This window comes from Cyprinus carpio, chromosome B16, assembly GCF_018340385.1.
Source record: "Cyprinus carpio isolate SPL01 chromosome B16, ASM1834038v1, whole genome shotgun sequence".
Lineage (NCBI taxonomy): Eukaryota > Metazoa > Chordata > Actinopteri > Cypriniformes > Cyprinidae > Cyprinus > Cyprinus carpio.
The window spans coordinates 7704068-7728231 of NC_056612.1; the positions used below are offsets into that span (position 1 = coordinate 7704068).

General features: G+C 36.9%; 1 protein-coding gene across 1 annotated transcript in view; it reads left to right on the forward strand.

The window, feature by feature from the left end:
• The window catches only part of dnah5 (dynein, axonemal, heavy chain 5), a 140311-nt gene that overhangs the window by 94380 nt on the left and 21767 nt on the right, over positions 1 to 24164 (forward strand). Inside the window, 10 exon segments of the mRNA XM_042741875.1 lie at positions 246 to 414; positions 1425 to 1435; positions 7576 to 7617; positions 10607 to 10626; positions 11615 to 11711; positions 15212 to 15452; positions 16848 to 16962; positions 19517 to 19707; positions 21831 to 21952; positions 23886 to 24035. Coding sequence (XP_042597809.1) covers positions 246 to 414; positions 1425 to 1435; positions 7576 to 7617; positions 10607 to 10626; positions 11615 to 11711; positions 15212 to 15452; positions 16848 to 16962; positions 19517 to 19707; positions 21831 to 21952; positions 23886 to 24035 — 1158 coding nt within the window.

Sequence of the window (24164 nt, forward strand, 5' to 3'; positions counted from 1 at the left end):
GTAAATATAGGTCGTAATAATGTGCTTGCACAAACGACCTATAGGGTCTTTTTTTTTTATCGGAGGACACTCTGTAAAAATAATTTAATGTGCACAGCTTGCACTTATGCATGGTTTGTTTTTAAGAGGTCAGACACCCTTTCAGAGGTATGACCTCATACCAAATCACCTCCACCTCAGGTAATAGCTTTCACCAGTAGCAGAACTTGAGCTGGGTCAGTAATGTGGTATTCCTGTTTTCACAGATCACCTCACTGAATCACAAATACTTCAGAAACCATCTAAGGGGTAGTTTGTCTCTTGGGCATCCCCTACTCATTGAAGATGCTGGGGAAGAACTGGATCCTGCCCTGGACAATGTCCTGGAGAAGAACTTCATCAAGACTGGGTTCACATATAAGGTATTTTTAGAAGGCCTTAACCTTCTGGGGTCAGCGGTGGCACTGGTGACGCCACTTGCATTTTTAATGATAACAGCGAAAAGAACTTAAAATGCTCTGTCTTTTTTTTTTAAGCAAAAAAGGTCTGACATTGTAGTCAATTAAAAAGGTCCCATCTATGATTATAGTACACTTTACTGTCCAATATATGTATTTATTTATTTATATTTTTTGTAAGAATGATTACAATTTAGTTTAAGGACCAGTTATCATTACTAATTAACTATTAAATATATAGTTTAGTCATGAAACTGTAGATGGCGCAGACTGATGGAGTGTTAACGTAACGTCTCGGGAATGGAGACGTCACATCCCATTGCCACGGTTGCTGTATCACCGCTGAGTCGCCAGGTCACTGGCTCAGCTTCTCAGTGAAAACCTGGTATGCAGTGCACCTGCTGCCTTATTATACTCACACTGTGATCAGTGGCAGTTGGATGCAATAATTGCATGCCAATGTGCATTGGCTCGTTTAGTTTACAATCAAAGTAGATTGGTCTATCGAAGCGATATCCGAATTTGTCGGTCAAGAGGGACCGACTGAAAAGAAACTGATAATATTCAGAGAGTTAAATGACTTGGCACAAGACGAATTAGGATCCCTACCAGTGTAGGCCGGGGCTCGGCACAAGTAGTTCCACTCACCATTGTCAAAGCACTACCTCACTGGGTGAGATTGGATAACACTGGGAAAACGTACCCGTTCCACTTGGAACAGGTATGCTGCCGAAGCCCCATCCTTCCCGAAGGAGTTTTCAGAAGCAAATACACATATAGCATCCGTTTAGGTGTATATGGAGAAATTGGAGGTGATTGAAACCCTCTTGGGAAGGCAGAAGGCTGCCGGGGAAACATGGCCTCTAAGGCTATACCGTGGACTATACACATATGAGTACCACTTAGGTCTCAATATGGAGCCCAGCCTTCCACGGTTCTCACGGATTAATCGTGACGGCATTACCCTTCTGCCGGCCTCCATAACAGACAAAGAGCTAGTCTGAGGTCCTGAAGCTTTGTGTCCAGTCAACGTAGCATCTCAATGCTTGGACGGGATGGAGCAAAGCCAGGGCTGGGTCTGCCTCCTCTGGGGCAGTGCTTGCAGGTTCACCACTTGGTCTTTGAAGGGAGTAGTGAGAACCTTGGGTACGTAGACGGGCCAGGGCCTCAGGATTACCTGGGAGTATACCGGCCCAAACTCTAGGCATGAATCGTCGACCGAAAATGCGTGCATTCCACTCGACACTGGAACGACCACCGCTGAAGCGGCATCTCGACAACACAGAAAGATTTAGAGAGTGTGCTGAACTCGTAGTTCACAGCAGACACAGTTGAGCAGAACGATACTGTCGATCGGCTCCGAAGCAAAAAGCTGGTATGTATTGCACCTGCTGCCTTATTATACTCACTTATAATTGCATGCCAGTGTGCATTGGGTCGTTTAGTTTACACTCAAAGTAGATTGGTCTATCGAAGCAATATCCCAATTCGTCGGTCACCAACGTGATGTCAAGAGGGACCGACTGAAAGGGAACTGATAATATTCAGACAGTTAAATGACTTGGCACAAGCTGATTGCTTGATGCTGCATATGCAGCCAATGAGCTTACTGCCTTGCATTTATATGGCTGGCTAGCATTCACTTGAGATTCCTGCAGTGCGCTTTCAGAGTTCTCTGAAACCCTCCACCTTCCCCAGCTCCACCTGTATAGATCTGCTACGGAGTTATTTTATATGATATTTGTGTAGCTATTTGTCTTAAATACTCAAGGCACCGTATCACTATATGCATTGGCAGTAGCAAGTTCCTGTAGTTGCATGCAGCAGCAGCAATAATCTACAACTACAGCAGTAACCAACAGCAACAGCGTATCAGATCTGTTCTGCCAAGACCAAATACATTAACATTATCATATCCATCACCATGCTAAAATTTTCCAAGTTGTCATGATTAAACTATGACTTTTGCCTCAATAAACTCATAATTTGCTGCTTATTAATAGTTAGTAAGGTAGTTGTAAATTTAGGTATGGAGTGGGATTAAGGGATCTAAACTGTGGTCATACAGAATAAGGCATTAATACATGCTTTGTAAGTACTAATAAATAGCCAGTATACTAGTAAAATCCATGATAAGCAACTAGTTAATAGTGAGAATTGGTCCGTCCTTAAAAAAAAAGTGTTAAAGTAAACATTAAATGCACCAATTCCATATATTTCAGGGAGAAATATGAGGTATATAAGATTAAATTAACATAGCATGAGAACTAGCAATATTTGGCTCCAAACTAGCTACCTAAATGTGCTTCCAAGGGTTTTTATTTAATAGATACATTTTGTTTAATTATTTATGGTGTTAATTTAATGTGCTAGACAATAATAAAATTACACAAATCAGGGTTTTAAATTGTTTTTTAACATGTCACAAATGTGGTACAAAATACATTTTTAAATGTTTTATTTTATACCTTATTTGTGAAAAATGCCAAAAGCATAATTATTATATACAGGCGTTTTTTTTCTGTATTTTGCCATCAAAATTTAGCATATATTAATTAACAATATAGTGCTTGCCTGGGAGAAAATAGGGACAGTATCAAGAAAACATCATTGTGCTTAGCAGTTCCAGTCATATTGAAAAGAAAAAAAAAGTTTCCTTCTCTTTCAATGAATGTATGCTGAAGGAAATTAACAAGATTGCTTTGTGTAATTAGAAAATAATGTGCATTTGTACAGAATGTCTGCTCCTTCTTCTCATTATTTCTGAAGTTAAATTATAGAGCAGATGAGTTGTGATTGTATTCAACATTCTTGCTGTCATTATGCTTTCTTAGAAAGATATTCATAATGACAAAATCATAGACAAGTACGACATAGCAAGTAATCTGAAAACAACAACAACAAAACAGTTGTTTTACATAAGCTTAGAAGTAAGATCCTGAAAAAGGACATAAAATGTACAGATCCTCTGTGCTGTTCCATTTCCTGGTTGGGGTGATGACAGCAGCTGCTCAAGCTGTTTACTGCTTGTGCAGGACACAATTTTGAGTGACAGTCATGATCTTTTAGACATCTTTCCTTGATCTCATTATCAAATTTCCAGTCGCTCTAAAAATGTGAAGCTTTTTCACCATCACACACAGCAGCTGCTTCAGACGTTCAAAAAAGAAGTGGAAATAGCAAGCAGCGGAAAAGGCTCTGACGGGTTTAACTAGTCAGCTCTATTAATACAAAGCTGCGAACACCTGATCACACGTTTTATATAGCAGAGTATGAATGGGAGACATTGACGTTGTTTTATCATTGTCAAACCACTGCATGATAATCAAATCACAGCCCTGTGCATTCTATTTCTGCTAATTGGCACAGAAATAAAATGAGTTACACCCTGTTGAGATAAATGACATATAATTTTAAACAACTTCACCAACACCTTTTATGTTAGGAAGGTCATTAACACAGCTCTATTTAGTAATTTCTATCAAAGTCTATATATATATATATATATATATATATATATATATAAATAAATGCAGGCTTGATGAGCAGAAGAAACTTCTTTCAAAAACATTAAAAATAGTAATGTTTCCAAACTTTTTACAATTTAAAATAATTGTTTTTAAATTTATTATACTTTAAATTATCATTTATTTCTGTGATGCAAAGCTGAATTTGCATCACAGAAATGCAAATAAAGTGCTGGCTGCAGATAAAGTTTTAATTGTTGGTGATTTTAATATCCATGTTGATAATGAAAAAGATGCATTGGGATTTAATTCAATTCAAGTTTATTTGTATAGCGCTTTTTACTATACAAATCATTGCAAAGCAACTTTACAGAAAATTAAGTTTCTACAATATTTAGTAGTAGCTTATCAGTGGTGACTGTCAGTTTATGTGCATACGGCAGAAATGTTCAGAAAAATCAATAAAAGACGTAAACAAACAGACGATTAACACTATTAACAGCAATTATGCAATCAAACTTATAGCAAAATGTGGTAGTTCTGTATGTTGTCTCTGGGTTAGCATCATCTGAGGTCCTCTGAGGGGTTGGCATCATCTCTTCTCAGGTGTTCTGGAGCTTGTGTAAATCCTAGTTACATCCCGTGGCAAAACAGAGAAACAAATAGAGACATAATTAGCGTAGCTTCTGTTCCAGCCAAGTAAAATTAATTAGTTTAACCCAAGCTAAAGAATAATAATGCGCATTTGATCAGATATAACTGCAGTCCAAAATTATTAGATGCATTATTTGAATGCTTGGCCAAAGAGATGTGTTTTTCACGTGGGAAGTCGTGGCCTAATGGTTAGAGAGTCGGACTCCCAATCGAAGGGTTGTGAGTTCGACTCTCGGGCTCCCCGGGCGCCGCACCATAAAATGGCTGCCCACTGCTCCGGGTGTGTGTTCACAGTGTGTGTGTGTGTTCACTGCTCTGTGTGTGTGCACTTCAGATGGGTTAAATGCAGAGCACAAATTCTGAGTATGGGTCACCATACTTGGCTGAATGTCACGTCACTTTCACTTTCACTTTTAATCTAGATTTAAACAGAGGAAGTGTGTTTGAACCCCGAACATTATCAGGAAGGCTATTCCAGAGTTTGGGAGCCAAATGCGAAAAAGCTCTACCTCCTTTAGTGGACTTTGTTATCCTAGGTACTATCAAAAGTCCAGCGTTTTGTGACCTTAGGGAGCGTGATGGGTTGTAGCGTGGCAGAAGACTAGTTAGGTACGCAGGAGCTAAGCCATTAAGGGCCTTATAAGTAAGTAATAATATTTTATAACTGATATGGAACTTAATAGGTAGCCAGTGCAGAGACTGTAAAATTGGGGTAATATGATCATATTTTCTTGACCTGGTAAGGACTCTAGCCGCTGCATTTTGGACTACCTGTAGCTTGTTTATTGAGGATGCAGGACAACCACCTAGCAGTGCATTACAATAGTCCAGTCTAGAGGTCATGAATGCATGAACTAGCTTTTCTGCATCAGGAACAGGTAACATGTTTCGTTGCTTGGCAATGTTTCTAAGATGGAAGAATGATGTTTTTGTAACATGGGAAATATGATTTTCAAAAGACAAGTTACTGTCTAATATAACACCCAGATTTTTGACAGTAGAGGAAGTAACAGTACATCTGTCTAATTGCAAATTGTAATCTACGAGATTCTGTGTAATGTTTTCTGGTCTTATCTGAATTTAATAGGAGAAAATGATTGGTCATCCAATCTTTTACATTTTTAACACACTCTGTTAGCTTAGATAATTTTGAAGTTTCACCTGGTCTTGTTGAGATATATAGTTGAGTATCATCAGCATAACAGTGGAAACTAATCCCGTATTTTCTAATGATATTACCAAGGGGCAACATGTATATTGAAAATAGCAGAGGACTTAGGACAGATCCTTGTGGAACTCCATTTTTTACTTTTGATAAATGAGATGACTCCCCATTTAGATAAACAAAGTGGTAGCGATCAGACAGGTAGGATCTAAACCATCTTAAAGCCTGCCCTTGGATACCAAGATCAAGTAAAGCTAGCAATGAGATGCAGCCTTGGTCTGGTGCAAGAAGCAAGTAATTTGTAATTTTAACAAGTGCAGTTTCTGTGCTATGATGGGGCCTGAAACCCGACTGAAATTCTTCACAGAGATCATTTTTTTGCAGGTAGGAGCACAATTGAGCAGACACAACTTTTTCTAAAATTTTAGACATAAATGGAAGATTTGAAATGGGTCTGTCATTTGCTAGTTCACTAGGATCTAGTTGTGGTTTCTTAATAAGAGGCTTAATAACCGCCAGTTTGAATGGTTTTGGGACGTGACCTAAAGATAACGACGAGTTAATAATATTGAGAAGTGGTTTTTCTGCTACAGGTAACAACTCTTTCAGTAATTTAGTGGGTACAGGATCTAATAAACATGTTGTTGGTTTAGATGCAGTGATAAGTTTATTTAGCTCTTCCTTTCCTATAGTTGTATTGGGGTTAGACAACATGTCTCAGGACGAACTCATTGTCAAAATCATACTCTAGATCTAATAATGTCACATGGAATTGATGTTGATGGTGTTGAAATTATGTAACTAGCGATGATATCTCAGATCATTATTTAGTTTTGTGCAAACTTCATATAGCTAAAACTGTAAATTCTGCTTCTTGTTACAAGTATGGTAGAACCATCACTTCTACCACAAAAGACTGCTTTGTAAGACTGCTTTCCTGATTTATCTTAATTCCTTAGCATATCCAAAACCTCAGAACAACTTGATGATGTAACAGAAACTATGGACTCTCTGTTTTCTAGCATTTTAAATACAGTTGCTCCTTTACGCTTAAGGAAGATTAAGGAAAACAGTCTGACACCGTGGTATAATGAACACACTTGCACCCTAAAGAGAGCAGCTAGGAAAATGAAGCGCAGCTGGAGGAAAACAAAAATAGAGGTATTTCGTATTTTGCTTGGTAGGAAAGTAACCTATCCTACAGAAAAGCATTAAAAACTGCTAGATCTGATTATTTTTCATCTCTTTTAGAAGAAAACAAACATAACCCCAGGTATTTATTCAATACAGTGGCTAAATTAACAAAAAATAAAGCAAATAAATAATGATAAATCGACAAGTGTAGACATCTCCCAACAGCACAGCAGTAATGACTTCATGAACTACTTTACTTCTAAGATCAATACTATTAGAGATAGAACTGTAACCATGCAGCTGTCAGCTATAGTATCGCATCAGATAGCATGCTATAGATCACCTGAGGAACAATTCCACTCATTCTCTACTATAGGAGAGGAAGAATTGTAAAAACTTGTTAAATCATCTACAGTAAACCAACATGTATGTTAGTCCCAATTCCATCTAAGCTCCAAAAAGAGGTGCTTCCAGAAGTCATAGATCCTCTTCTGACTATTATTAATTCATCATTGTCATTAGGATATGTCCCCAAAACCTTCAAACTGGCTGTTATTAAGCCTCTCATCAAAAAAACAAACAAACAAAAAACACAACTTGACCCCAAAGAACTAATTAATTACAGACCGATCTCAAATCTATCTTTTCTGTCCAAGATTCTAGAAAAGGTAGTATCCTCACATTATATTCCTTCTAAGAGAAAAATGGTATCTGTGAGGATTTCCTGTCAGGATTTACACCATATCATAGTACTGAGACTGCTCTAATTAAGTCAAGTCAAGTCAAGTCAAGTCAGGTCATCTTTATTTATATAGCGCTTTAAACAAAAAAGATTGCGTCAAAGCAACTGAACAACATTAATTAGGAAAACAGTGTGTCAATAATGCAAAATGACAGTTAAAGGCAGTTCATCATTGAATTCAGTGATGTCATCATGCAGCTCAGTTCAGTTTAAATGGTATCTGTGCAATAATTTGCAATCAAGTCAATGATATCGCTGTAAATGAAGTGTCCCCAACTAAGCAAGCCAGAGGCGACAGCGGCAAGGAACCAAAACTCCATCAGTGAGAGAATGGAGAAAAAAACCTTGGGAGAAACCAGGCTCAGTTGGGGGGCCAGTCTGACCAGACGAAACCAGCAGTTCAATTCCAGGCTGCAGCAAAGTCAGATTGTACAGAAGAATCATCTGTTTCCTGTGGTCTTGTCCCGGTGGTCGTCTGAGACAAGGTCTTTACAGGGGATCTGTCTCTGGGGCTCTAGTCCTGGTCTCCGCTGTCTTTCAGGGCTGTAGAGGTCCTTTCTAGGTGCTAATCCACCATCTGGGCTGGATACATACTGGATCCGGGAGACTGCAGTGACCCTCTGACTTGGATACAGACTGGATCTGGTGGCTACGGTGACCTCGGAATAAGAGAGAAACAGAATAATATTAGCGTAGATGCCATTCTTCTAACGATGTAACAAGCACATCGGATGTTATGGGAAGTGTTCCCGGTTCCGGTTTACGTACCTAATTAATGCAGCCTAAAAATCCTTTAACAGATTTGGATATTAGAAGTGTATTAGTATGTTATGTGTAAGCCAGGTTAAAGAGATGGGTCTTTAATCTAGATTTAAACTGCAAGAGTGTGTCTGCCTCCCGAACAATGTTAGGGCGGAGTTTGGGCGCTAAATAGGAGAAGGATCTGCCGCCCGCAGTTGAATTTGATATTCTAGGTATTATCAAATTGCCAGAATTAAAGCTACATATGACCTGCTCTTATCATCTGATCATGGTTGTATGTGACGGCGGGGTGAATGAAGGACTGGAAACAATAGCGAGTTATACAATTTAATGAAAATAAACAAACAAACAGAAATGATACAATGATGCTGGGAAGACGACAATCCAAGATGGTGGTGAGGTGGTGAGGAATCCGGATGATGACCGTGAGAAGGCAGCAGGAGAGGATGGCACAGGAACTGCGGGGAATAGAGCCGAAAGTAAGTCTTTGTGGCAGAGTGATAGTGCGGAGAGAGGATGAGGTTCCGGGAAACCACGAACATCCAAACGCAGACAACACTGAAGCCAACAGACAGGGGAAACGACATTAAACAACGATCTCACAAACACAAGACGTAAGACAAGCCATTATATAGAGAGTGAGTAATGAGTGACAGCTGTTGCTGATGACAATCAAAAAATAATCACACAAACAAATAACACAAAAACCTAAACAAAAAAACTCAAAAACAAAATACAAAACCCATACAAAACTTTACATGAAACAGTAACAATGTATCTCTCTATTAGTACTATTGGATCTTAGCCCTGCGTTCGACACTACTGACCACAACATTCTTAAGCATAGACTATAAAACTTTGTTGGCATTAATGGAAGTGCATTAGTATGGTTTAAATCGTACTTATATGACCGCCATCAGTTCGTAGCAGTGAATGAAGAGGAATCATATCGATCACAAGTGCAGTATGGAGTACTTCAAGGCTCAGTACTAGGGCCGTTACTCTTCATGCTTTACATGTTACCCTTGGGAGATATCGTCAGGAAACATGGTGTTAGCTTTCACTGTTACGCTGATGATACTCAGCTCTATATTTCTTCGCAGCCCGGCGAAGCATACCAATTTGAAAAACTAGCGGAATGCATAGTCAATATAAAAAAACTGGATGACGAGTAATTTCTTACTACTAAATTCTGAAAAAATAGAGGTGTTAATTATCGAACCTAAAAACTCTGCTTGTAATAACCTAGAACACTGTCTAAGATTTGATGGCTGCTCTGTCAATTCTTCGTCATCAGTTAGGAACCTAGCTGTGCTATTTGATAGCAATCTTTCCTTAGAAAGCCACTTTTCTAGCATTTGTAAAACTAAATTTTTCCATCTCGAAAATATATCTAAATTACTACCTATGCTCTCAATGTCAAATGCAGAAATTTTAATCCATGTGTAACACACTAATACACTTCTAATATCCAAATCCGTTAAAGGAATTTTAGACTGCATTAATTAGGTAAACCAGAACCGGGAACACTTCCCATAACACCTGATGTACTTGCTACATCGTTAGAAGAATGGCATCTACGCTAATATTAGTCTGTTTCTCTCTTATTCCGAGGTCACCGTAGCCACCATATCCAGTCTGTATCCAGATCAGATGGTCACTGTAGATGGTCACTGGATCCGCAACTAGAAAGGACCTCTACAGCCCTGAAAGACAGCCACCGGGACAAGACCACAGGAACCTGTTGAGTCCTCTGCACAATGTGATATTGCTGCAGCCTGGAATTGAACTGCTGGTTTCATCTGGCCAGAGGAGAACTGGCCCCCCGACTGAGCCTGGTTTCTCCCAAGGTTTTTTCTCCATTCTGTCACCGATGGAGTTTTGGTTCCTTGCCGCTGTGTCGCCTCTGGCTTGTATTGTTGTTTTTGGCAGCCTGTTTTAATTTTAGTTTTAGTCTAGTCTTTTTGTGAAGCTGTCATTTTAGTTTTTATTAGTTTTAGTCACGTTCATACTCTTTTTAGTCTAGTCTAGTTTTAGTCGACGATAACTGATGACATTTTAGTCTAGTTTTAGTCGACGAAAACTGATGACATTTTAGTCTAGTTGTAATCTACGAAAACTGATGACATTTAGTCTAGTTTTAGTCGACGAAAACTGATTAGTTTTTAGTAATGGCATTCTATTTAACACAGTCAATATAATAAAAGTACCTAGTAGTATAGACAAAACCAACATTTTCTTTTAGCCAAACCCATTTCAAACAAGGTTATCTGATTATATTATTGTTACCTTATAGACTCAAGAATACATCCATTCCAGACACGGAAGACATTCTGGTTTGAATTTACAACATTTATTTTACCAACCAAACATGTTAGAAGTACACACACATAAATTTAAATAAAATAAATAAAAACTATAAATAAAATAAAATCTGCTAATTTTTCTTCCAAAGATGAACCCCAGCTGGCCGGCCACTGGTTCCTTTCTCTGTGTCAAGGTGATTCCTGACAGTTTTAGAGGACAATTACTCCTCGTCACTCCCCTGTCGTTTCAAAGAATAGTACAATGGCGAACGCGACAAGTATAAAAGCCTCGTCCGTTTGGGAAGGTGCACTTTCAGTCAGCGGAGCCAGGCGAACGTATAAATCCTGCTTAACTTAATACTGCCACGAGGAAGTGGCGTCGGTCGCGTCTGCGCAGTGCAACCTGATGCAGCCCTGAAGTGAGACACAGGAAATAGAAATACTGCAAAATAATAATAATAACGGGACTAAACGGGACGAAATAACGTTTTAACATTTTGTTTCGTCTCGTTTTCGTCAACGAAAAATGAAGAGACATTTTAGCATAGCTTTTATTTTGTAAACCACATTTAGTCTCGTTTTTATTCGTCAACAATATTGCATTATACATTTAATTATAGTCATCGTCACATGACCAGCATTTACGTTGCATCTCATCTCGTTTTCATCACGTGATAAAGGTTCATTGACGATGATATTTAGTCATAATTTTCGTTGCCAAAAGCAACACTACTGGCTTGCTTAGTTGGGGACACTTCATTTACAGCGATATCATTGACTTTATTGCAAATGATTGCAAAGATACTATTTAAACTGATTTGAGCTGGATGATGACATCACTGAATTCAATGATGAACTGCCTTTAACTGTCATTTTGCATTATTGACACTATTTTCCTAATAAATGTTGTTCAGTTGCTTTGACACAATCTGTTTTTCTGTTTAAAGTGCTATATAAATAAAGGTGACTTGACTTGACTTCACCATTACTATGAGGGGCCTGGAAGATCAGCTACTGGGAAGAGTTATTATCACTGAGAAACAGGTATGGGCCCTTTGAAAGTGAACTTGTGTGTTAAAAAATGGGCGTAGTAATGATCTGAAATGTGTGCTGGGGGGCTATTTTAAATTTTTATAGCTTGACTTATGAATAGCAATTAGGTGATGTAACATTCAACCATTAGTCCTTGCTGAAAGGCAGGTAATTGGCCACTACTAGCCAAAGTAGATTACCACTCACCGCTTGACCAGTCTACTGCCAAAATGAGGAAAAAAAAGGAAAATCTCAGAGACATGTTTCTATGGCACAGCAAGCTAGAGAGAGAGAGAGTGCTATCGGCCATTTTTAAGGGTCACTGGACAAAGAGGGTGAATTTCAAATCTTTATACACTGAAAGACTACTAATGTTCAACATAGTCATAGAGACTCAAGTGTTTTATCTAACAAATCTCTGTTGTTTCATCATCAGCACTGCTAAAAATGATTCCATGTAAAATATTGATTTAAGAAGTAATGCATTTAATTTTTGAAAATTTAGTTCTACTACAAGTATATCCAGCCATACCCAGTGACACACAGTACTCGAGACATACTATATAGCAAATCTCAACTGTTTGTTAAATTGACAAATCAACAAATGTATCATCAAATGTAAACTGTATTATTGCCCACTGATGTATCAAGAACTGGACATATTACTGGATATAATACTATACTGTATATAATACTTGCATACATATATTATACTCAAGTAAAGCAATATATACTATAGCAAATCTTGGCTATTTAAGCCATACAGTATAGTTGTTTAGGACTATATATAATATGTACTGGTAGATTGTCGCAAAAAGTATGCATGTATTGCACAACTCTAATCTGCCAAATAAAACATTAGGGTTAGGTTATAAGCTGTCATGGTCTGGTTGGAGAGATGAGGTGAGGTGAGGACTCGAGATGCAGGAAGAAATGGGCTTTTATTAATTCAAAAATAAAACAAAACAATAACAACAAAAATATACCCCAAGAGGGAAAAACAGGCAGGAAAACCAGAACAGGGCACAGCACAGCAAGGCAAGGGAAGGCCAGACAGGAACAGGCCCAAACAAGGAGCAGCACTAACCCATACGACACACATACATATGGATAACGAATCAGCACAGGACTGCAAACACAGGAAGACCAAGTAGGGAAGGTAATAAGAGAGAGACAGTTGGAATCACTGAAACAATAATGAGGTAAAAAGATGGGTGGGGTCAGACAATAGACAGGAGAGCACATGGCACCAACAAACACACAACAAGCCATGTGCTCACATAAAAGACAGTATCTTCTGGTAGCCATTCTTGGCACACCAGCTGAAGACTGTGACAATAAGCTTTTATTATTAATCTTATAAAAATATGTTGCTCATTGTTAGTTCATGTTAACTAATGCATTGACTAATGTAAGACATTATTGTAAAGTGTTGCTGATATAATAAAACCATGATTTTCTGTAAAGCTGCTTTGAAACCGTGTGACCGTACAAACAAATTTGGCATAATATTTTTTTTTTTTTTTATTCATTAAGGCTGAACAAATTTCAGTGAAGTTTATTCTTAAACTGAAAAAAAAAGATAAACATAATTCAAAAGAAATCTTGTCATCAAAAATATTGCTGTTGTTGTAAGTTGTATGGTGCTTGACATAGAATATACAGTATGTGCATAGCACCTCAAATTGGAGCCCACAGCTAAGTCAAGCGTAAGAAGGAACTAAATCAAAGCTACAGGTATGTTGCAGTACTGCACATTGTTATGGAGAATCACTGTCATCTCGGCTCATTTCAGCCTAGCACAGACAGATGGGCTTTGAAAGCGCCTGCAGATTCCCAGGTAGAGAAAATTAAAGTGGCTTTCAGAACATATTCACTGCTGGACATTGATTTGTCAATCATCAGAATCAGAATCAGAATTAGATTTATTCGCCAGGTGTGCGCAAACACACGATGGATTTGTTGTGTGTGTTGTTGTTTTTTTTTTAAGGTGCTCCTGGTACATACATACATACATGCATACATACACATCTGACATGAGAACAGAATAAAAATAAAATACTAATAAATAATGTGTATGAATCTGGAACAGTAGATTGATTTATGTACAGATTTGTGCAATTTTACTCTATTTAGATCTGTATAAATAAAGAGGTATGCATATGTATTTACATAATGCTTGAGAAAGGCAATTATTTAAGATGTAGAATGATTTACGGAAATGAATTACAGAACAAAGGTAATGATTCATATGTTAGCTGTTAAAGCTGGAGATGGCATGGGGGAATTTTTTTTTTTTTTGCATAGATGTTCTAGTCCGCAGAGATCTGTAGCGTCTGCCTGAGGGGAGAAGTGCAAACAAGTTGTGTCTGGGGTGAGAGGGAATAAGGGCCTGAAATCCTAAAACCTCTTTACACTCAGCCTAATAAGAGTACAGATCCACATGCCACCCAGCACCAATCTGAATTATAATAGCTTCATGGCCTCTCATGAGGCTAGTTAGTCATCTCTGCATGATGGGAAACTGAAAAGGTACACTTGGACAGCAAGCAAAAAAAAAGGATTTGACTGGTAATGCTAGGATTGTGAAAGCTAACTGAGCAAAATTAACTGCACACTGTACTATCATACTATTCTAAAGATGGAAATTTACAGTAGGTATGTACTGTGTATTTACCAGAGAACATTTCCACTCAAGTACATTTGACAGAGGACTTTGTGTGTGTGTGTCTGTGTGTCTGTGTGCATGCGTGTGTGTGTGTGTGTGTGTGTGTATAGAGTAGAAACAGAAAAATGGCTGTTGACATACCTTTATATGTTGCTGGGTTCTATTAAAATTCTAAATTTTTCAATATACGTTTGACCTTTTGTAAAACCCTGAAGGTTCAAAGTCATTTCAGTTACATTATTGTAACATTGTTTTAAACAAAATAATTTAAACATTCTATGACAAATAATGTATTTAAAGTATCAATAAATTTGTGCTCTTTGAAAAAAAGATATTAATACATTTTAATCATGTGAATGTTTTATCATCATGAAAAAAATAAACACTTATTTATAAATAAAGCAACATTAATCAGGCCGCCTTAAAATATGCAGAAAATAAATAATGTAGGATTGAAATGTATTACTACTGCATAATCAGATTTTAATATTTTACAATAAATATAACCATAATCGATATTACAGTATACTACTACAATGTGATTTTGGGTTGGGCTCCAAAAATATATGAATGAAAAGCAGATGATGTCTGTATAGCCCCAAAAGAACATTTTAGACATGTTAATATTATTTTATTACATTTTGTTCATGTCATTCTGTCCCTGTGCAGCAGGATTATATGATTTATTTAATGTGTTTGTGTATTAATCATACATTGAAAGTGACATAAGCAAAACAGGCAGTTAAATCGTTAATCACAAAAAATGTATATGCCAGTTAATAGCCAAATTATAAAGATGTTTGTGTGGTGAGAAATGACTGTGTGATGTTTCTGGATTTGTCAGGAACTGGAGAAGGAGCGGACTGACCTGCTGGAGGATGTGATGGCTAATAAACGTAAAATGAAGGAACTGGAGGATAATTTACTTTTTAGGCTGACTAGCACGCAGGGCTCCCTGCTGGATGACGAGAGCCTCATCACAGTGCTGGGAAACATGAAACGCACTGCAGAGGAGGTCACACAGAAACTGATTGCTGCTGAGACTGAGATCCAAATCAATGCGGCCCGTGAGGAATATAGACCCGGTGGGGGCTTAGACCTTGTCTTTCCTTTAGTGTTTTTTTTTAGTGATACATGGAGCATGGAGCATTTTTCCTTTAGCAATACATGGAGCAGTTGCATCCTCTCTAGTTTTTCTAATTTTTTTTACAATTATCAGAATAACCACAAGCTATAAAACTTAATGTAATTAGAAACTTTTGATCCAGTTGACAACGGTTATTAAATAATATACAGTACATCTCAGATTATCCAAACAAAGGGTACAATCGGATTGGCACACCCCTTCAGAGGTGGTCAGAAATATTGTACCAAAATGCTGCTGACAATGAGCTAACAAATGCCTACTGATCTTTTAATCAACCATTGCTGCTGACTGAAATTCTTCACATTCCACAACCCCCCTTCCTTTTTGCAAGCAACAGTTAAAGAAGTAAAATGTACTGTTCTAGGCTTCATTTTAGATCCATTTGCTTATATATCCTAATTTATTTAATGATTGCACAAACATTTTAAATCATTAAGCAGACTATGTGGTAAACAATCATTTATTGAATATTTAATGTCACATTTGAGACTGTCAGTGTGATATTATGGTATCCAGATCCAGTGAAATTTATCCTTCAGGTATGTGTGCACCTGCTGGGAAATTTGAAAGAACAACTTAAAACTTCTTGAAACTTTTCATTGCGACAACCACTTTACAATTGTCTGATTTAAATTGGTCACACAAGACTGAAACCAAACTAACCTAAAAATTAATTGTTCTTCCCAAGGTTAATAGTTTTTAATAGTAAGTAATATCTGTCATTAACATTGCATTTGCTAAATGCCGTGTAAAAACAGTGGAACAATTCCACCTTGCTTTTCCAGACTTTTCCAACCAACCCCATTATGCTTATCAGTCATTGAGACCACACCATCTGTTTAAAGGCCTATGCAATTTTTCCAACCAAGGCCATTCTTTGTGAAATAGTGATCCAGGCAGTGAAAACACTCATCTGTTATCACAACCAAAATGTTGGTTAATTCATCGATTTGAATAGCAAACAAGGGACTTGCATGCACTCTGTCTAAAATGGCATTGCCCTTGCTCATCTTTTAGCAACATTGTCATGGAAGTTTGCATTTTTATAGCAGCACTTCCACGAAGTACCTCATGACACGGGCCTACCAGGAATGACCAATCAGAATCAAGTATTTTAGAGAGCTGAGCAGTAAGAAATCACTGAAGAGACTCAAAATTGCTTGAGAAACCCTGATTTCAATCATGCAGTCATATCCAAATGCAATAAGTCACAAAATAAGACCCTTCTTTCGAGGTTCACTGACAAAAGGGGCCATGCCTAGTTGTATCTCAGATGGATGTTAATACCAGATGTAAATAAAGCCTTTGTTGACACCATTTTTTTCTGTGTGAGTTGCCACAAGAGGAAGCATTTTATACTTTCTGATCACGGAGATGAGCATAGTGAACGTGATGTATCAGACCTCTCTGTGCCAGTTCCTGGGCTTGTTTGACTTGTCCTTTGCCAAGTAAAACTCATTTGTCATTTCATACCCCATTGAAATTAGTTTGTCAAAAGGCCATGAAACTAAACAGTTTTCTTGTCTTTATCACCCAGCTATCATTTCATGGTGTGAAATGTAGACTTGAGGTATGGGCCCCAGAGTATTTTTATTTTATTTTATTTTTTTACTATGAGCTAGTCCCAGACAGATTCTGTATATATATATCTTCATCTTGATATCTTGCCATTAATATACATTAATATACATTAATGATTTCTCTCAAGCATTAACTTTTTTTTTTTTTTTTATCAATCCAGGAAAATATTCCAGATAAATTTGTAAAAATAGGCTATCATACAAAATTGATATTTATCATGATATTCATTTACCATTAATGGGGAAGGTTTGTTAGACCTTGAAAATGAAGGTAAACATAACTTTGTTCATAATTAAATTCCAGAGAGGAGCTACATTTTAATTTAGGGCCCCATGGCATTTTATCTTTCCCTTAATTCTGTGTTTTCCATTTGATTTCTTATGGATTCTATGTTTTATGATTTAGTACAAATTCATCATTAAAAATTGTGTCTAGTGAAATGATTTAATAAAACAATTTAATTAATCCTTTAAAATGTAATCAAATGAAAATCAATTGCAAAAGAGTTGTGTGGCCTAGTGGCCTCACTTCACTTTCACTTCACTTTTTTTTTCATAAGCTCTGTGTTCAACCATAGATCATGAAACTTAGACGTTTTGTCCATCAACATAATCTTCACAAAATAATATAACTTTGATGAATTTTGAAGCCTAAATAAAAGCGCCAGAACTTAAAAGCTAAACTTAGGCTATAAACGAATTACAGCACCACGGTCTTCAGCGTCACCACCACCACGCTTCCCACAACGTTTTCAAACGTTTTCAAACTTATTTTTAATGTTCAGTGAAAATAGATTTACTCTGTATATGAATTTTAATCCACACTGCAAGAACCTTTTCATATGAACTGGAATAAATACAAAACTAGAGCCAAACTAAAACAAAATGAGGACATGAAAATGAGACAATAATAAATACTATAGTGAATAATTGAATAATCATAACTAAAGGACATATGAAAGCATGCATTTCTGTACATTTCGAAATAAGGTGCATTAAAAGTCAATAAATCCTTGATTAATATGAATATTTTAATTAAAAAACATGTCTCCACATACTATTCAATAAAATTCTAGTGTATTTAATCTATTAAATAACAGCAGATGGATATGGTGAGTTTAAACTTATTTTAGTGAGTAAAGTACCACATTTCAGCTTTGTTAGGGTGGGTACACAAAATATTATTTTATCCTTGCTTCTAGGAAATCCTCATATGCTTACTAACAGCTTCATGTGGCCGTAAACATTTAAATTTATCGTGGCTTTAAGCATTATGCATCGTTAAAGTTTCACTTTCTCCGTGACTAGCCAGTAAATGTGATGATTTACATGGAGTAATATGAGTTTACCTTACGAACCCAGAGTCTCCGCATCAGTAGGAAAGCAATAAAACTAGTATCTTCCATCTGAAGACTTGTGTTGCATTTTGGGGCAAAACAAAAAATTATCATCAATATAAACAATATAAATACAGTTAACTGTATTACCAATTATACTATGACTGGAAAATACTATAAATTGATCAACTGTATGGTGTGATGACGGTTAATGTCTCATCACCATGACATCACCTGTAGTCCCATTTAGGAATTTGTTAGCAACCTTCTTTTTTAAGAAACGTTACAGTTATAAAAAAATAAAAAATAAAATCACAAGTGGGGTGTAACTGGTGTGTTTTATGTCGTAGAATAAAACGTGAAAGTATCTTGAGCCTGTGTGAACCACGGACCTTATTTTAGGTATCTAACCAAAATCCCATTCAAAAAAACTATTGACTCTGGGACGATGGAACCGGAAGTGCTAAAATGCTAACTCGCTTCCAGTTTTTTATCTGCAAAGTAACGTCATAGTTCCACCACTCTATTTGATGGTATTTTTCTCAAATAAAACTGCATATAGTTGGACTCTCAGAGCAACTCTGACGATGAAGTGCATGTGTTCATGTCCTCATATATTGAGATGCAGATGCTGAAAACACTGCAAGTCATGTGTGTTTGAGCTTGTGTATAAGATGAAACTACTCCATGCATTCACACAGACACACAGAACATGCAGACATGCACTGACTGGTTGTATATCTGTTGTGTGATAGAATGTTGGATTAATCCATATTGAGTAAAAATGTCCAGAGCTTATCATCATTATTAACATACATTTTATCATAATCTCGATATGATATCATTAATCGCTCTGTGTCCTGTCATTTTATCCTACCCATCAGATTTTCCATTTTAGGCTATTTAAAGAATGTTCTTTGTGGGCGACTCAGACACTCCATGCGAGCTATCAGGGGCCCACGGGCACCACTGTGCTTGTTGGTCATACTGTCCATGTGAGATGTGAAAGTGCAGTGAGTAAGCTTCTACATGAGTTTGTTATCAATAAATCCTTTGTAATCTTGTGTCTTTCTCTTGGGGACTAGGTCCTCAAAGAGTCCAATTACAAGCAAGCGAATCGCTAACATTATCGAGTACATGACCTTTGAGGTGCACAAGTACGCAGCTCGGGGTTTGTAGGAAGAAAACAAATTCCTGTTCACCCTGCTGCTCACTCTCAAGATCGGCATGCAGAGCAACAGGGTCAAACACGAGGAGTTTCTTACCCTCATTAAAGGTCAGAAATCTTCCCGGCTCCCACGAGTCTCTCTCTCTCTCACTCTTTTTTTTTCTCCGTTTTTCTGGCCTGGTTTAAAATCTTTCTCCTTCTTCTTCAGTTTCTGGGATCTTCAGTAAGAGAGTAATCAATCTACCATTATTCTTGGTCAACAGTTATGTAAAAGTCTGTGTGACTTGCTGCTGAATTTGACAGTACATTTCAAATACGTAAGTTCAGACAAAGTTTATATAATATACTAATGGATATATAAATCCATTATTAATGGGGTACAGAGAGAGGTGTTAAGGCAGTCTGTTGGAGCTGCAGGTAGGCAGAGCTGAGCAGCAGGAACACATCAGGGCTAGGCTTCCAGTGCTATTAGTGTGCTATGAATGAAGTACAGAGGTACCCTGTGACACTCTGTGAGGTTGACTGCCCAGTACATATTATGATTTACAAGGCTGATGCAGTACGTTGTGTGCTGCATTCTTCCATGAGTTGAGACATAAATGTAGCCACATCTTTGGAAAGATTGTTCTTGGTTTAATCACTGATCTATTATAGACCAGTGGGTTCACTACAATATGTGATATATTTCAAAAGAGTAGCCACAAGATATTGCACATTAATATGAGACTGGGGTAAGAATCACATACTATTAAATATATAATTTTAGCTTCTGCTGTGCATGTAAACCAGGCAAACATAGCAACATTCATGTGATACATGAAATAATAATATATGGATATAGACATGCCTGTCTGCAGTGTTTGCATAGACCAGAAATTAATTCTTTTAATATCGTATTTCCATCACTCCAGGAGTATTTAGAAAACTTGACGACATAGCACATTTTTGTATAAAATATGTCTATATAAATTCATTAACAAACTACTTTTGCTGTGGAGTGACTAGTAGAAGTAATTGTGAAGTAATCAATAGCATGCCACAGATGCTGCCGATATAGCTTAACTTGTATTGGGCTCAAAATCAAGAACAAATTCATAAATACAGACATTGACAAGAGACAGTAATTTCTGAATGATACATTTAAAAACATGTTCTTGGGTACATTGAGATTTCAAACCAAAAGCACCATAATGAGAATAAAGAGAGAACTGTTTGTGGATTTGCCATTAGATGCTTTTGTGAATACTATTTTTCTGGGTAACATGCTTTCCAAAATCATATTTATTAGCTCTTTGCAATTTGTGATCTGTACATGTTGTTCACAAGGAGTCCTTGATGAACTGCTATGTTATTATCATGGTGGTTCATGTGGTTTTGCTTCATAAAAGCATCAGATCTGAAATTTAATCATTGAGAGATCAGGTAGCCTTGTGGTCAGAAAAGTGGCCCATTACCTAGAAGGTCGATTTGATTCCCTGTGCTAGCAGGGCACGTCAAGCCAGTTAATACCATTTCCCCCTCTTTGCTGCACTGTAGTTTGTCTCATTCTGTTTCAGTAAGAAGTGAGCTTTTCTTGTGATCATAGTGAGATATTGTATTTGCAATAAGAGGTTCCCACGTATGTACTATTGCAATTTAGTGTTCCAAGAACAGAGAAGAACTTCTTTGTTTAGGCAAGATGATTGTAAGAAAAAAGGGATTTTATTAATTCAAAAATAGAAGGAAGTCAATATTTCACTCAAAACAAGGCAAGACTAAAACGAAAACTCAATAAATAATGAGTATAACAACAAACAACGATATACAAGATGTGAATACAGGAGTATAAATTCCAAAGACATCAGTATAGGAGATATATATATATGGTTATAACACTTTTTTTTTTATTTTTTATTTTTTTGTCTGATACCCCAAACTCTAACTAATTTGTTAATTTTTACAAATGGACCTTATAAGAATATAACTTCAATAAATAATAATGGCTTAATAACCTTTGTTTAATGTTAGTTCATATTGATCTACACAACCTTACTGTTTCACATAATAATACAAAAATAATAATAATATTGTATATTAAGTCAGCTGATATTCCATTTTGAACATAGTCAACAACATATGCAGTAATATATTGAATAAACAAACAAGCAGGAAAACAAACAAATAAATAAAACATCATAATAAAAAGAAGGGAGGAAGCACTAAATGTGAGCTGTTTTCTTGATGTTCCCCAGGAGGTGCTTCGTTGGACCTGAAGGTCTGTCCACCCAAAGCTGCAAAGTGGATCCTGGACATAACATGGCTTAACCTGGTTGAGCTGAGCAAGCTGTGGCAGTTCTCTGACATTCTACATCAGGTGTGTGGTCACACTTATACACACATGGTTTCTTAAAGGATCAGACACATCAACACATGGAAGACACACACACACACAGAGAGAGAGTATATGGTTCTTTGAACTCCCTTTCCTCATTAAATTGCCTCTATTATGCCATTTCCAATATTGCCTTTCATGCAGTGTGTAATGTAGCTGTATGTGAATGTAAACGATCAGCAAAGTTGTAAAGCTGAAAGTACACGATAAATAAGTTAGTGTCTCCCAAAATATAGAATCGACTCTCTACAGCCTAAACGAGTCGTTAGTAATTCAGATCCCACTTCTGTGGTGGCTACACATCACGGGGTAAAACATTTGCATAATTCCTGCCTATGTTCTATGCTGGCTGGCAGCTAACAACTTGACCCCGCCAGCAAACACGTGATTTTACTGACGACTGCTTCTCTAATCTCGGGGAGATAAAAAAAAAAAAAAATCTTGGGGAGTTCAACGCGGGATTCACTAAACGCTTGCTCTTGAAAGATGGCTCAGTACCCTGGTTATTTGGACCAGCTGGCTCCATTGAATCACAAGTATGATAAATAATTGATTATGTTTATATTTTCTATCGAGCGTTCAAAATACGGAACAATGGCAATTGGTGTATCGTTTCCAATACGTGCTGTACGCGGTAGACAAATCACAACAGACTGGGCCATCTGACCAATCAGACCAGAGCAGGCTCACGGAAAGGAGGGTTTTAGAGAGACTGAATCTTAGAACTGCTTTGAACAAATGGTTTGAGAATCGCTGGAAAATGAGGTGATATTAAATGCAGATTTTGAGAAAAATAGTTTTTTTTGACCTTGCATGCATGTAATCCTATTGTAGGAGATCCCTAAAACAATATTAGGAACCTTAAAAATGGCATAATAGGGTCATTTTAAATTTCCCGCTTTGCAGTAAACATGTCAATATTTGATTTATCTTGTCTACACACACACACACACACACACACACACACAGAGAGAGAGAGAGAGAGAGAGAGAGAGAGAGAGAGAGAGGCATAAATACATTCACAGCCACTCACACTGATGGCTGATTGGCAGGCCATGACTGCCCAAGGGAGCTTCATGCTCAATGCAGTGTGAAATGAGCTCACTTTGGCAAACTCTAAATCAATTACTTGTGGATGAAAGAAATCAGATTAAAAGCCTTTTGTTTAAATAACCATTTCCGGAGCACAGGAAAACTGTTAATCTACACACAAGACTGCATTATACTATACTGTATATGTCATGACATACCTGAAATCCATGCTATCCAATTCTCATTATGTTTAGTCTTTGCCTTTGAATGAGTTTTGATTAGACAAAACATTCAGAATATTTTTATTTTATGTATCGTTTATTGAATTGTTAAAAGTCCAAACCATTTCATTGTTAATGTTATACAATATATTAAAGTATAAATAAATATAAAATAAACATGTTATTTAAATTGTCATCATTTACCCACCCTCATGTTGTACCAAACATTTATATAGGCCATAAAATAATATATTTTGAAAATTGATTCATAAGAGATAAGTGCTTTAAGTCCAAACAGCGGAAATCAATGATAACCAAAACTGAATGGTTACCAACACCTTCAAAATATCTGCAGAATAAAGTCATGCAGATGTCAAAGATAGCAGAATTTGCATTTTTGGTTCAACTATCCCTTTATGGTTCAGTAAATAATATGAGGTCATATTTTTTGACTATTTTATAATAATAAAAAAACAAAAACTAAAAGTTAAAACTATAAAATAAACAAAAATGCTGTTTAAATTGTGATTATTAGGTTTTAGAGTTGTATAGCACCCCACAATACATGACAACGTCTCAAAACAATTTCATGTCAGCTGTCCAAATAAGTATCAAAATCATTTACTTTTGTGTACATACTGTATGTGTATGTGCATTAACAGATTTTGCGTCATGAGAAACAGTGGAAGAGCTGGTTTGATCGAGAAGCACCAGAAGAGGAACAAAACCCAAATGCATATGACCAGGCTTTGGACTGTTTCAGACGACTGCTTCTTATTTGATCCAGGTGTCCAGCTAGAACCATTGCTTAGGTATAAATGTAATCATAACTAAGCCATTGTGACAATATTTTTTATGATGGTTAATGGTGGTTTTTCCCTTTTCACCTCTGCTATCACCCAATGGAGTTTCAGCTCATTTAGGGCTTAAAAGACAATTAT